The 13,656-nt window shown below is 52.3% G+C and overlaps 5 protein-coding genes across 5 annotated transcripts; 2 read left to right on the top strand and 3 right to left on the bottom strand.

Moving 5' to 3' along the window:
- Nucleotides 1–971: 971 nt before the first annotated feature.
- CC1G_12457 (xylanase) lies at nucleotides 972–1,725 on the top strand (the record flags this gene model as incomplete). Its single annotated transcript, XM_001834527.1, has 2 exons — nucleotides 972–1,246; nucleotides 1,308–1,725. 2 exons carry the CDS (start codon nucleotides 972–974, stop codon nucleotides 1,723–1,725), a joined length of 693 nt encoding a protein of 230 aa, XP_001834579.1.
- A 417-nt stretch (nucleotides 1,726–2,142) lies between these two features.
- Nucleotides 2,143–4,697, bottom strand: CC1G_12456 (hypothetical protein; the record flags this gene model as incomplete). The annotated part of the gene is made up of 9 exons (XM_001834526.1): nucleotides 2,143–2,202; nucleotides 2,259–2,389; nucleotides 2,451–2,868; nucleotides 2,922–3,430; nucleotides 3,488–3,786; nucleotides 3,877–3,929; nucleotides 3,983–4,183; nucleotides 4,238–4,310; nucleotides 4,366–4,697. 9 exons carry the CDS (start codon nucleotides 4,695–4,697, stop codon nucleotides 2,143–2,145), a joined length of 2,076 nt encoding a protein of 691 aa, XP_001834578.1.
- A 1,580-nt stretch (nucleotides 4,698–6,277) lies between these two features.
- Nucleotides 6,278–7,454, top strand: CC1G_12455 (hypothetical protein; the record flags this gene model as incomplete). Its single annotated transcript, XM_001834525.2, has 6 exons — nucleotides 6,278–6,359; nucleotides 6,412–6,464; nucleotides 6,521–6,602; nucleotides 6,662–6,747; nucleotides 6,801–7,350; nucleotides 7,414–7,454. 6 exons carry the CDS (start codon nucleotides 6,278–6,280, stop codon nucleotides 7,452–7,454), a joined length of 894 nt encoding a protein of 297 aa, XP_001834577.2.
- Nucleotides 7,455–8,103: 649 nt separating this feature from the next.
- Nucleotides 8,104–9,676, bottom strand: CC1G_12454 (hypothetical protein; the record flags this gene model as incomplete). The annotated part of the gene is made up of 11 exons (XM_001834524.2): nucleotides 9,492–9,676; nucleotides 9,420–9,433; nucleotides 9,217–9,364; nucleotides 8,885–9,150; nucleotides 8,793–8,833; nucleotides 8,716–8,734; nucleotides 8,630–8,657; nucleotides 8,558–8,579; nucleotides 8,465–8,500; nucleotides 8,388–8,412; nucleotides 8,104–8,323 (listed from the first exon to the last, which is right to left on the bottom strand). The coding sequence occupies exons 1-11, from the start codon at nucleotides 9,639–9,641 to the stop codon at nucleotides 8,104–8,106; spliced, it is 969 nt and encodes a 322-aa protein (XP_001834576.2). The 5' UTR covers nucleotides 9,642–9,676.
- A 1,535-nt stretch (nucleotides 9,677–11,211) lies between these two features.
- CC1G_12453 (hypothetical protein) lies at nucleotides 11,212–12,570 on the bottom strand (the record flags this gene model as incomplete). The annotated part of the gene is made up of 1 exon (XM_001834523.1): nucleotides 11,212–12,570. The coding sequence occupies one exon, from the start codon at nucleotides 12,568–12,570 to the stop codon at nucleotides 11,212–11,214; it is 1,359 nt and encodes a 452-aa protein (XP_001834575.1).
- Nucleotides 12,571–13,656: the final 1,086 nt, after the last annotated feature.

Raw genomic sequence — 13,656 nt, 5'->3', positions numbered from 1 at the left:
GTCATCGACCAGTCACGGTACTCGCCCCACTCGGCTCGGTCCTTCCCGCCGTCCCCGGCAAGCACCAGAACCTCTGCAGGAATACCAAAATGTAGCAACGATCATTCCCTTCGAGGCCGGCGCTTATACTCAAACCATACTTCTCGCCACACCATTCGTGCTTCTTCGTCTGGGGATTTCTATAGTTTGGCTTCTCCAACTGATGAAATTACGATTCTCGTTGACCACCCCGCACCTGCATTGCAACCGGGCATCCGAGCAAAATCCGTTTTGTATGCGCAAGGGACCGGTCGTAGCGGCCTTAAATCTCCTTAAATCCTCCCAGTTTGCTTCCTTCGGATCCGTCGCCGTATGGAGCGTGAAAGAGCGCTTCGAGTATTGTACCCGTCGTTCGACCAAGTGCTTCATGGAGAGCGCTTTCTCTGCGTCGTAAAGCTTCACAGACAAGTAATCAATGGAAAAGCTGTTTCGCAAGGAAGAGACAAGGTTGAGCCTCGGATAGTTAGGTTTCTTCTGTGAAATAACGGTCCGAATCGAAGGGAAAAGCTATGTCAGAGAGATTGCACCTCTGCATGTGACGGTCATTAAACTAAAGTGGGTTGCCTCGGTTGATTTTCCTCGCTCCACCTGCCACCCGTGTCGAATTTACCTCTCAGATGGCCGGATTGTGCGACTTTCGCGTCTCACGTGCAGGAAAAGGCTAACCAATGCGAGAATGTACATTTTTCAACGCAGTGAGAGCAGAAGAGAAGACACTGCACGGCTCTGAAACGCGCTTCCATCCGTTCCCCGCGTGTGGTCGAAATTTCCATATCGTTACTATCGAACATGTCGTCCAAGGCTTCCATCGGTCCATCCCCGACTGAGCGCTACACGAATTCAAATACTGTCCCGAGGTTCTTGCTCGAGGCTATAAAAGCCAGCTTCCATCTTCCTCCTAACAGCAACAGTACCCAACTGTCCATCCAACAATGAAGTTCTCTTCTCTCTTCGTTGCTGCCTCTGCCATCATCGGTGCTCTCGCCGTCCCCGCCACTAACGCGACTGAGGGCCTCAGCCTTCTCGAAGCTCGCGCTGGCACCCCCAGCTCCGAGGGTCGCCATGACGGCTACTTCTACTCGTGGTGGACCGACAACCAAGGCACCGCCTACTACACCAACGAGGCCGGCGGTCGCTACAGCCTCCAATGGTCAGGTAACGGCAACTTGGTCGGTGGCAAGGGATGGAACCCTGGTACCAACAACAGGTATGCACTGCCCATCGCGTACAACCGAGAAACGGGGCTAACACATCGTCATTTCGCACAGGGTCATCAACTACTCCGGTACTTACCAGCCCAACGGCAACAGCTACCTCGCCGTCTACGGCTGGACTCGCAACCAGCTCATCGAGTACTACGTCGTCGAGTCCTACGGCACCTACAACCCCGCCTCCGCCGCCCAACGCAAGGGTCAAGTCAACTGCAACGGTGCCACCTACGACGTCCTCCAGACCTGGCGCTACAACCAGCCCTCCATCGACGGTACCGCCACCTTCCAGCAGTTCTGGAGCGTCAGGACTCCCAAGAAGAACCCCGGTGGTCAGATTAGTGGAACTGTTGACTTCGCTTGCCACGCGAACGCCTGGAGGAACTTCGGCATGCAGTTGGGTTCCAACCACTACTACCAGATCGTCGCCACCGAGGGTTACTTCAGCAGCGGCCGCGCTACCATCACCGTCTCCTAAATTTAAAAGTTCAATCGGGTCGTTAACGTTCCACATGCGAGAATCGAGTAGCTTACCTGTAGATATCGCTCGTGTACCCAAGTTCCAACCTTCTTATCAAGTTTAAAAGGAATCAATTTTGAAACCTATCTTACAGTGAGCGATTCGAGCAAGCCTTGAGAGTTCCAAGTATATGAATTGGGCGAAGACACGAGGTCGCGATAATTAAGTCTAGAGAAATACAGGGGTTAGGTCGTCAATACACGGGAAAATAAGATCTTAACTAGATGGCTAAGTATAGATCCAATAAGATAGCCAAACAACAACATGGATAGATCGAAAGCGAAAGGAATGTGGTGAGTATAGTACAGTTGACAAGGAAACAGTTGGACGGGCCGGAGTCGGGACGAGAGAAGAGAAGCGAATGTCGAGGTGGTATTACAGTCGGCGCCGGCTCAGAGCATCATTCGCTGCGTGTGTTCGCATGTGTAATGCATTCTATCGCGGGGTATTAGTCGCCTAGAACCCAATGCAACAGAGGGGAAGCAACTTACCTCCAAGCTGTATTTCCCCTTCTTCCCCGACGGACCCACTTCCAGATGTTTCCCTGAGAGCACGAGCTCGAACTCGTGTCTCGCCTCGTCCACTTTGCCTTGACACGCCAGTAATCTTCCAAGCTCATAGTCTAAATGAAAGGGGTCCATGAACACCAACGAAAGATCAAAATCAAGGGATAAAACACTCACGCGCGTGGTAGACGATATGATGGTCAAACTCGATTTTCGGACCATGCTCGAACACTGCTCTAAACGCTTGTTCTGCCCTCCTCTCGGCGTCCTCCTTCGTGATGTCGAGCTTCTCATTGGGATCAATTTCAGCGTCCTGGTCAGGGTACGCCACGTATCGGAGACAAACGCCCTGAAGGAACTTGGCGATACAGTAGTCGTCCCAATAACCACCCGACCCGCCCTCGTACTTCTTCTCGTTACCAGCACACGCCTCGAGTTTGGCCAGTACCCTCTCAGTTTCAGGAAGAATCTTCGAGACAATGATACGACCTGGTGAATGCTGGATGCCTTGGAAGATGTACGTCAGTTCGAGGACGGGGAGCGCGAGTCGGCCCTTCTGAGATTCGAACTTGCGAGCTTTGCGCGCAACGAGTTTCTACAAATAGCTCAGTTGAACTGAGCACCGCATGAAAAAGCCATCGGACACACCTCCAGGGGAATCGACTTTCCAGCAATCTTCTGCCTCAGGTCAGGGACCTTCTTCATCAACTTGGCCGCCTCCTTCCTCATATCCTCGTTCTTCTCCTGTTCCGCGACCTCCAACATACAAATCGCGAGACCGTATGTGTAAATGGCCTTACTCCACGTCGCCTCCTTCTCCAGCGTCCTCCAGCACTCCAAGCTCGCTTTGACGTCCCACAAGCTCATGTTCGCCAGCGCCATCTCCCAGTAGGAGATATGGTGAAGGTTGCGATATTGGGATTGAGACTCCATGGCACGCGTGTAGTAGTGGATGGCGCGTTCGGGTTGGGCGCGACAAACAGCGAGACGTCCAGCACCGAAGAGGAAGAAGACACCGTTCGGGAATCGCTTGAGGTTCCAGTCGAGGATCTTTCGGGCCATAGAGACGTCGACGCCGTCGAAGGTGAAGCTGGAGATGACGAGGTGGAAGATCATGAGGACCATGTCGCATACGACTCTTCTGATACCTTCTTCAGCTACAAGAAAGGTAAGTCAGCTCCGTCAAAGCAACGAAAGAGCAGATGAAGACACACCAGCTGGAACTGAAGGCTCGTCGCTATCCTTCGTCCATCCTCCTGCTTTCGCCAACATCTCGAGTCCCAGCTTTCGGTCACCGTGATATCCGAATAGTTCGACGAGCGTCATCAGCTTCCCGGGCATGAGGCTCAGAATCAGGTTGGACAACCCCACTCCGAGATACACCCCAGAGCGGAAGTGGGGATCAATGCTCTTGTCGATAGGTCCATCTCCGCGTTCCGCAGCTTCAGCATCGACGGTATCGAGATATTGACCCAGTTGCCGGTATATCGTGATGGTTGTTCGCATATTGAGACTGGGAAAAGGACAGTTAGCACCGAAACCTCGTGGAACTTGAAACAGACCGAAAGGAGCGGGGTTGGGGAAAAGGTAGACGTAAACTTACGCTTCCTTGATGAACGCCAGCCAATCTCCAGAGTATACGATGCCGAGCAAGGCCTGTGCGAATCAAATGAGGGCGATTAGGGGCGCAAGAACCGAACGAAACGCACCTTTTCGAACAAGCTCTCCGCATAAACCAACTCGGCGTGCCGTTCGACGGGCGTCATACTCTTGATGAAGGCCACGGGGTTGGAGTGAATGGCGGAAACGACATATCCAGCGACACGAGACCCGAGGAAGGCTTGTTTCTTGCGATGGAGGTCGGCGATGTGGTTTCCTTGTCTGGTGTGTGCAAGGCCGGCGACGAGGTCCTATAGAACCTGTTGAGAGGTTTGGACTAGGAGAGGTGACGGTGCTTTGCTTACGTCGTCCTCGTACGACATTAACCCCTTGACGCATTGGATGAGACCGAACCCAGTCGCAAAATAGAGTCGTTCCCTAGAGGAAATGAAGACATCAGAAGAGAAAGGTTAATCCAACAAGCCAAACTCACTTCTTCTTATCGTTCTTATGACAGTACTCCTCCGCTTCCAACATATGGGACTCCAGGAATAGTTGGAGAGCATAGCAAACCCCGGGGAGATCGTCGAGCGCTTCCTCGGGCTTGTACTTGGCCTTGACAGGCGGAGGACTCTGGTACGCTGGAGTCCAAGATGGCTGGGGTGAGTTGGATCCCTTCTCTACTTCTTCAGAGCCAATACCTGGTGAACTGAGCGGTGTGGTCGTCTGCACGGATCCAGGAGAACCAGCATCGCCTTTCTCCACAACACTGGGATTTCCGCCGCCCAATGTCGAAGTAGCCAACCCCAAGAGCGATCCTAGCATCCTTCAACGTGAGCGCTTAGCGTCCAAGGCGGGGAATAAGCTGATTGTGCGTTGAGGTGGTGGGTTAACAGCAACGAATGGTGGTCACAACACGGTCGGCACGGCGAGTTAGGAACAACTCCGGGTGACGGGCGGAATCGAATTCTGGTTGGAGATGTGTGTCAACTGGTGTGGGGGTTTACGGTTTTCGCTACCGGCTGTCGAAGGATTGTGTTGGGCTCTAGTGGCCTACACCAAGCCCGTTGGATAGTATAGGATCGAGATAGGAACGTCGGTGAGGGCCAAGAAAGCATGTGGTCGCAAATGTGCTTGAGCCAAGAATCCCATGACCAAATGTCGCTGACTGATGTTCCTGACCAATGTTTTCGGAAAGATCCGTTGCCATCAAGGCGCTTGACAGACCGTCGAAGAGCGCCTCGAGGATCGACCCTGGTCCCTCGAGCTCGATGGGTTAGCTAGATGGCCTCACTGGAGGAGTAATTCGTAGAAATCCTCCCCCTCACTAATTCCAGAGAAACGCGATGTCCCTTACTCGCTCAAAATTTTCTGAACCATACCCCATTGGTTAGGCAACCACTGAACAGAATGCTATAAACCCACTTTGCAATGAGTCGCGCCCAGGTCTGAGTGCGACAACTCGATAGGTTGGTATGTAGAATGTTCAGCCGAGCTCCATTGAGCCTGTTTATTGCCACCTATGTGAAGCGAGTGAAGAGAGCGCGTTGGGGAATTCCAAGGAAAACCCCTACGTATTCAATCCCAGTACTTCATATCGGCCGAACGGAACATATGACATGGGAAGAAACAATAGAAACCATTCTATGGCGAAAGTCTGTACGACATTGTTCTAACCTGAATTGACGGTGGTGAAGACGCATGTGAAGAGTCCGACTTGATGATCCTGCTCTTCCTGGGCTAAAGGCTGGCTTGGGCAGTACGGGGAGGCCATTTGGCAAGTATTCGATCGTCGCACTCTCTATTCTGCTACATATAACGGCAAAAAAAGGAAGAACATCGGTCCTAAATCCACTCGCAATTCGGCGTTGGGGACGAGTTGTTCTCATCGCGGTACTTTTGCGCGTGGCGTTTTTTATCTGATAAGATCTTTGGGGCAACATATCATTCGGGCATGATTGAATCCTGGTAACACGGCTATTAAGGGACCAAGCACTCTCGCAATTGCACCCCCCCACTTTCCCTTCACCTCGCTCCCTCTCTCTATATCGTTGACGGCGTACGATGACTGCATCTTCCCTTATATCCTCGATTTCCACCTCCTCCCTCGCACTCTCGCTGCCAATACCGACTCTACTCCGGGTACTGGACCGCGCCTCCTGTCTGAAATGGCTTGTCTGTTTCGTCTTCCTCGTGAACTTCAAGTCATGGCCGCTGTTCTGGCATTGTAAGTTCCTCATACGCGTACTCCGATTGTCAAGACCACCAACGATCCTTTCCTGCATTCTTCTCCACGGGCTCGGAATACAGTCCGAATCTTCCGTCCAGTGATTCGCGTTTGGCTTCGTGACGTGCTTCTTTCTCTACGACTCCGCCTTCAGCCATCAAAATCACGAAGAGAGCAGATGGAGGAGGAATGGATCGACACTGTACCCTTGGTCGGCATCAGCCCGTTCGAGTGGAGGAATGTGTATCGAACACGGGCCAGTACGTTGTGAATTCTCTAACTCTGTCGAGTACTACTCATACCCTTCTTTAGCAATCGACGAATGCGACTTCAACATCCACTTGAGCAACTCTAGCTATGCCAAAGTGGGTTCTTCGTTTACATGACCTTCTTTGTTGGGCGCCTAACCAAACCTCTCAAGATTCTCGACGCGTCTCGGCTTGAATGCGTCGTCACACTCTTCCCTGTGTTCTTCCGTTCAGGCGGTGCCATGGCGCTGGGAGGTACGTGCATTCATACATCTCGTATTATCCTGCCTGAGAATACTCACGTCTAACAATAGCAACGCACTTTCATTTCATGCGCGAAATCCCTCCTTTCCAAGACTTCGAAATCCGGTCCTACATCGGGAGCTGGGATCGCAAATGGGTAAGTCCCTCCCTTCCTCCATCGACCATGGTGCTCACTCTCCCTTCCCACAGCTATACCTCGTCTCTAAATACGTGACCAAACCAAAGGAAGGCTCTCCTTCCTCCCCACCTCCCTTCTTCCCTCAACAACAATCCCACCTTCCCTCACCCGCATCCTCCGGAACGTCCACACCCACAATTCCCATCCCCTACCAATCCCTCTTAGTGGAAAAAGACGGGTGGGTAGTCCACACCGTCGCAGTCGCCCAACTCTGCTTCAAAGCCGGGCGAATCACCGTCCCACCCTCCATCGTCCTCGCCTCAAACGGATTCTGTGTCTTCCCCTACACCTCGCCCATCCCCTACTCCACCATCTCAACCGACCCCTCCCGTAAGCCCAACCCTCCCCCGCATTGGGCCGAGGTAAAGAAACTGGTGTCGCCGAAGCATGGAGGCAGTTTGCGCAAGTATTTCGAGTTTCTGAGGAGTGGGTGGAAGGAGGTTAGGTATGAGGATGGGGAGAGGTGGTGGGAGACGGCGCTTGGTGGGGAGGTGGAGGCGCAGCGCGAGAGAGCACTGGCTGAGTTGGAGTTGTTGAAGAAGGGGTTGGAGGGTGCTAGAAGTCTGTAGTTTCCGATGTAGTCATTAAGCGCCCGTCGAATTTTATGAATGATGGCTCGTTCAGGCACCTTCAAGTCGTCAGAATCCGACTATACCTTCACGTAAGGGCCTATCATCTGACACGGCCATGTCCTTTCATCTTTTAAGAGTAACTTGCGGGGCCTGAACTGTCCAGGTCTTGAGAACACACACAATGTCATTCGTTCCAAATTGAGTTCAGTCTGCCATGGCCTAGCTCAAATATATGGTGATGCCCCTTCTTCTGCCCCGTCTCATCCCCGTCCCCCGTCTCCATGTCCTCTCTGCGTCTGAGGAGTCACTATGCTCATACACCACCGGGCTTTCCTTGTCGTCGCTGCTTTTGCCTTGTTTCTATCGTCTAGCGCTCGCCCTGCGCACCTCGAGAGGAGAATCCACGTCTGCGACGTCGTCAACGAGCCCAACTGCGCCTGTCTCCAAGGTCCTCCGCCTATTATCCACTACCACGGTGAGGGCACGGAAGTCTATAGAAGAGTGAATAGGATAGCTAACTCGCCGACATTAAAGAGTGTCCCAGTCCATACGAATGCGTTCCGATCGATCCTAGCGCGCAGAACATCTACCACGTCTGTCGACTTCCTTGAATCAAACCAGTAGCGCCAGTGTTACACTCGTGAATACATACTAAGTCGCATCGTATGATATTATGCTAAAATAAATACATTCCATGGGATCACCTTTTCTTCCCCTGCAGACGAAGAACGTTAGCTGTTAGCTATTCAAATACAACTGCGACGGCAACGTATATTCTCACCGCAAACGATCCCTCCTCAAGCTCTTGACCCATCGCCGACATTTCCACCGACACTTGGAACACAGGTTCCGAGCCAGAGCGACTCCCACTGTTGGCGCCACCTCCCGGTGTTCGAGCAGTGGACCAAATTGACGGGATGAAATTTGAACTCGGGTTGGTATCAATAGAGCGAAGGTATCCTCTAGAATTGAGTCTACACCCATCAATCAGCTCTAGCGGGGTGGGGAATGGATGAGGCAACTCACGAAGCCATCACGCAATTTGAGTACACTGTCCTTGAACTGAGCGCTCATCTCGTCGACAAATGAAGGGAAACACTCACGTTTGGCTCGACATGTGAAGATCGCGACCCAGGCAACTTTGTCGACGAGTTGGATCAGACCATGTCAGCATCCAATAAAGACAATAAGCTTACGGGAACTCGGCTTGACGGTGAACTGAGATGCTTTGTGAGTAAACACTCAATGAGACGATGCAGCCTGCTTACCGTGATGAGGAGAGCCATAGCGGCAGCGCTATCGACAGAGAATGAAAATCCGCCCGGGCGTTCGAGTACACAAACCGACGCCATACCTCGTCAACAGTCCTGTACCTGAGGCACCATAAGTCAACATACGCTCTAGAGCGACCAGAGCCAGAGGGAGACCTACAGATGGTATATTGTACGAGAAGGTCTATTCGTCGCATCGACCTTCAACGGTAGTCAGCGGATACTCGGAGTGAAGTTACCAAAGCCACGTACCGAGGAAGGAGCTGATCGCGTTGAGAACGAAGGTAATACACCAAAGAGAACGCCAGAGAAAGATCCACCACCGTCCCACTAATTAAGATTGCCCGTACCAGCCATCCATACTTCTGATTATAGACCGGCAGGTTCTTCGTAATAACACCCAACGCTCCAGCCGCAAAGTACGCAACGAGCTGAACCAGGGTAACGAGGAAGCAGACGGGTCCGATGCCTCTCCACGGTGTTGGTAGGACAATCCATACCCGACTAGATAGGAAGCCCTATGGCGTCACATCCATCTGTCAGCGAACTGCGCGGGGCGAAGTAAGGATAGCGGAGCCACGTACATTGGCGAGGAATGTGACTCCACCAGTGAGGAAGATGGCTATGGAGAGCCAGGGAAGGTCTATTAATGTTTCTGGACGGCCGTAGTTGACGATAGTATCACGGTAGACCTCTGCTGATATGCAGAAGGTGTGGGCGAGTTCCAGAATCCTGAAAGAACCTAGTGAGGTCTGGGTGATAACCTTTGAGGTTTATGAATGCAGACCATAACACTGTCACCTGGGGGGCTGGTGTTACACGCGTTACAGTGAAGGCAACCCTGAGGACCGGAACGTACCAGCGCTTTCAGATAAGCCTTGTCATCCCGATACATGTGGAAGTAGTTATGGGTTTGAAGGGTGACCATCCCGAACAGAAACATGGACACCAACGAGCCGATCGACATCGCTCCTATGGTGCTATGGGCGTCGAACGCATGCGAGGACATCTTTCAATGTCTCGCGCTGCCAGTAGCAACGGCGACTGGCAGGGAAAACGAAGAGAGCTTTGGCCCCAGGCACGTCTCCACGGGTATACTTATGTAGGATCCAAGGATAGTACAAGTTGTCATCACAGCGCTCATCGGAGTTGGCGGGAGAGAATCATCTTCGACCTCCTTGCCAATCGCGCTCTGTCCCCGTCAGTTAGGCTTTGATGAACAGGAAAGTCCCGGTGGATGACGGCACTCTCTGGCGCGAACCACGGGTTTGGAGCGTAAGAAGGGGATGTTTGCCATCGTGCATGGACAGTACGTAAGTTGATTTGGCTTCGAAAAACCAGAGTAAATTCTTCTATCGGATTCTCACTGGCCGTTGCTTTCTCATGATCTCGAGAACTCGTGTAGTTGCGGTGTTCTGGAACGTGAAAGGTCGCGACGAGCGGGGGGTTGTACATCTCAGCCAAGTCGCTACGCGGGCGTTCGGGGCGGCTAATTTATCTCCCAAGTGGCCAGTGTAAGGCCTCACTATTCAAGTCGAACCCTGCCGCCGTTTCATGATAGACAGGGGCTCCGATATTCAAATCTATTCTGAGAATGGTAAGGGTCACTGACGGATCTGGCTATTAATAGGTCGTTTACTCGGAGTGTTTGATATGCATCATGCTCCCAGACGCTATTTCGCGCCCTCTAAGGTTGTCAAAAGTGGATAAGCCCGCTACAGTCTCTCAGTTGAGGAATTAAAGGGAAGTTGGGATTGTGCTCATACGCAACTCTCTTCCAGGGGCAAAATAAAGAAAGCAGGACATACATAACATCTTCATACCCGGGGGTTCAGAGAGGTATCGATGCTCGAGTCACTATCACTATTAGGCCGGATATACAGAGCGCCATTGCATGTTCACTGGGAAGAACACCTTCGCAGAAGGTCCCCCAGCTGGAGGCGCAGCAATGACGAACGGGAGGGGTGGGCCTTTCAGAACGTTGCAACCAAGGCGTCAAGGGTGTCACTTGGTGCCACTGGACGGATCAAGGATTGGATGATGCGATCAGCTTCCGCATACGAGCCGAACTGCACCCCCGAGACCTTCGGGGATCGGGTCGGATACCAACGCTAAGGGACTTGAATAAAGGTGCTTCACTGAGGTGAATCTACACAAAGGCGCACCTATTATAAGCTATAATGGGGGCCCAATGACTGCTTGGAAAGGGGGGCCAATCAATCGCCCTTAACTCTATTCCACGTACATGCGATGATGGTTCAACCAGAAGACCGCAATCATAGAATGTCATCAGGGGAGCGGGGTGGGGTCCGATCCAGGGATACAAAGCATTGTATAGCTAGATAATTGTAGGTCAGAGCTGACATCACTACCCTTCTGATGCTTTGGCGGCACCGCCTTACAAGCATGGATACACTGGCCGTCGACGCAAGGTATGTCAGCCTTCGAGGGTCGATAGGCGTCTAGCAGACTGGCAATTGATTGGCAACTCTCCAAGACAGATATGATATGTCTAGCTTTACCAGCCTAGATAGACTTTCCCGAATGAGCAAGGTACGTTCAACGCCATACATAATCGTTCAGCGTAAATGAAGGAAGAAGCCCTTCAAATCGCGCACAATTTCCACGCCAACGCGTCGAAACCCATGCACTTTCTCCACCTGCCTCTCATCCAACCTATCCCACTCGTAAACTTTCCAGTGCTGCGGTAGTCTGTGAACGATCCGAACCACTGGAGGCCTCTGCCCGTCCATCGCTGCGAGACGCTGAGTAAAGTATCTCGCAGCTTCATTCATGGCCGAAGAATGCAGGTGACTGGGTCTGAGCGGCTGGGATAGTACGATGGTCGAGAGATGCGGCAAACTGACCTCCTGGCCGTCAATACGGTCGAAGAGTCTCTCCAGGCTGGCGACACGGAGGGTGTGGAGGGAGGGAGCGGAGGATATGAGGAACGCGAGCTCTTCCGAGTCGAACGGATGGGATCCTTCAATCGATAGCGTGTGTAGATGAGAAGTCGAGCGTTCCAAGAATGGTTTGATGGTGCACGACCATGTCTCTTCGGTAAACTCGTCGCCATCGACATCGAGACGCAAAACACGGAGTTGCGGCAAGGCAAGACAATGAAGTCCAGTTATGGATGCATCACCAACCACAACCAAGCGCTCCACGGATGCGTTGGAGCGGATTGCTTCGGGGGGAGATGGTGCTTCCACCGATAAAGAGTTGGGAGAATGGCCATTGAAGTTACATTGCTCGAGAATAACATCCTTGAGTGCAGGAACGCTCTCTTGGGATAAAGCCAAGGCGATTAGATCCACAGAAGCGGCACTGCAGAATTCGAGATGCAACGACTCTAATCCATCGTGCTCGATACTGAATTCTGGCATCTCGTCGTCGTCGTGTATTTCCCATTCCGTGACATAAAGACTCTTCAATGCTGGAAAGTTGGCGGTACCGAGAGTGTAATCTGCTTCGTATCCAACATCGAGGCTCATCGTGCGGAGCGTAATCCATGGATGGGCTGGGACTGTCAGTCCCACTTCTGTCCAAGCTTCATCCACATCTCCCAGCAAATCGGCCCCGTGAAGCTGCATCCCAGGCCTGAAGTAGCCAAATTCAACCCAACTCCGCCCGACGAGGAAGGTGGACAACAACGGGAACAGATCCTCCGCGACCTTTGAGCATCCGTATTCCTTCCGTGCTGAGAGAGTCACCACGAAGCGTAAAGGGGGATTCCCTGTCCCTCCGCGGTTGAACCATGAATTGAGGATTTCCAAATTTGTTTTCGCGGGCAGGGCAACGCGATCGCGGCCTTGAAGTGGGAGGGTTACCTCCAACCCTCGCCACAGATCCTGAGTGGTGAACGCGACAGAGCGCCACTGGGGACAGACGCATCGCATTGTCATAAACTGGAGTCGATCCTTTTCGTCGAGAAGCATTGGGTCGTCCAGAGTTGCCCTGAGTAATTCTGCCACGATCTCGTTCGGGATAGGCACCGTCGTCCTGTAGAGTAGTATTGAGATTAGTAGTGTACGAAAGTCGGCTGTAGAGAAGAAATAAAAACTCACATTCTCGCTGTGAGTTGTTCTTAGGGATTACAATCTGAGGTCGTGGTAAGACAAAAAGCAGCCCTAGCTTCAGTCCATGCGTTGCCAGGGCACGTGTTAGCACGGCCACAAGTAATTTGATTTCATTCGTTCCTGCCATAATACCATGGCCGTATACCATCCAAGGGCGTGGATACCGCAATTATGCTCCTAACGCAACCCATTGACCTTGCCGAGACGGGGCTGGGTTGACCTCGCTTCGTGAATCGTTCTTGCGACGACGACTCGGAGCTCTCGACAACGTTATTACTAAGTAGTCGCCGTCTGGCTTGCAATAAGACTTAAAGCTTAATCCCTCTCATTGTAACTTAGTGCGAGATAAATCAACATTGACATCCGCCCTACGCGCATACTGACTTAAATAGAACCTCTCACTCGTCTCGCCTCCGACGCACACCCGCTAAGCGCCCATCGATCACCTCGATCGTCCGATTCTGTAAGCGCCTTCTTTCCTAAAGATAGCCAAGCAATTCTACGCTTTAGACATCAAGGTCAGCCGCACTTTAAATTCAGGCTAGCCTGACCAGGCCGATCGATGGCTGCCCTCCTCGCGAACAGCGTAGCTCCCCGGCGAGCGGGCGCTTCAAACCACTTGCTAATTCGTCGATTTCTCATTTGACCAAATGGGAATCGATGCTCATTACGCTTCCTTCGAACTCTCCGCCCACGGCACTGACATTTGATGCAAGTGGGTACCTCCATGACTTCGGGAGGTGAGTCAATTCCTTCTGGGACGCGGTGCGCAGCGAAGTAGTCGGAGGATGGGACCCACGGGATGCCTACAGCCATAGGGTATATATCCAACGGCCTGCTCATGCGTACAGTATTCCAACAGCATTCCGAGTACCACGGTCCCGCCGTTAGCCGTTAGCTACACCCCACTTTCCTCTGATGTCCCTACTCCTCGAGGCTTTTCCC

The sequence above is a fragment of the Coprinopsis cinerea genome, assembly GCF_000182895.1.
Source record: "Coprinopsis cinerea okayama7#130 chromosome 10 map unlocalized cont3.10, whole genome shotgun sequence".
NCBI classification, from domain to species: Eukaryota; Fungi; Basidiomycota; class Agaricomycetes; order Agaricales; family Psathyrellaceae; genus Coprinopsis; species Coprinopsis cinerea.
This window is presented reverse-complemented; position numbering and strand designations above follow the sequence as displayed.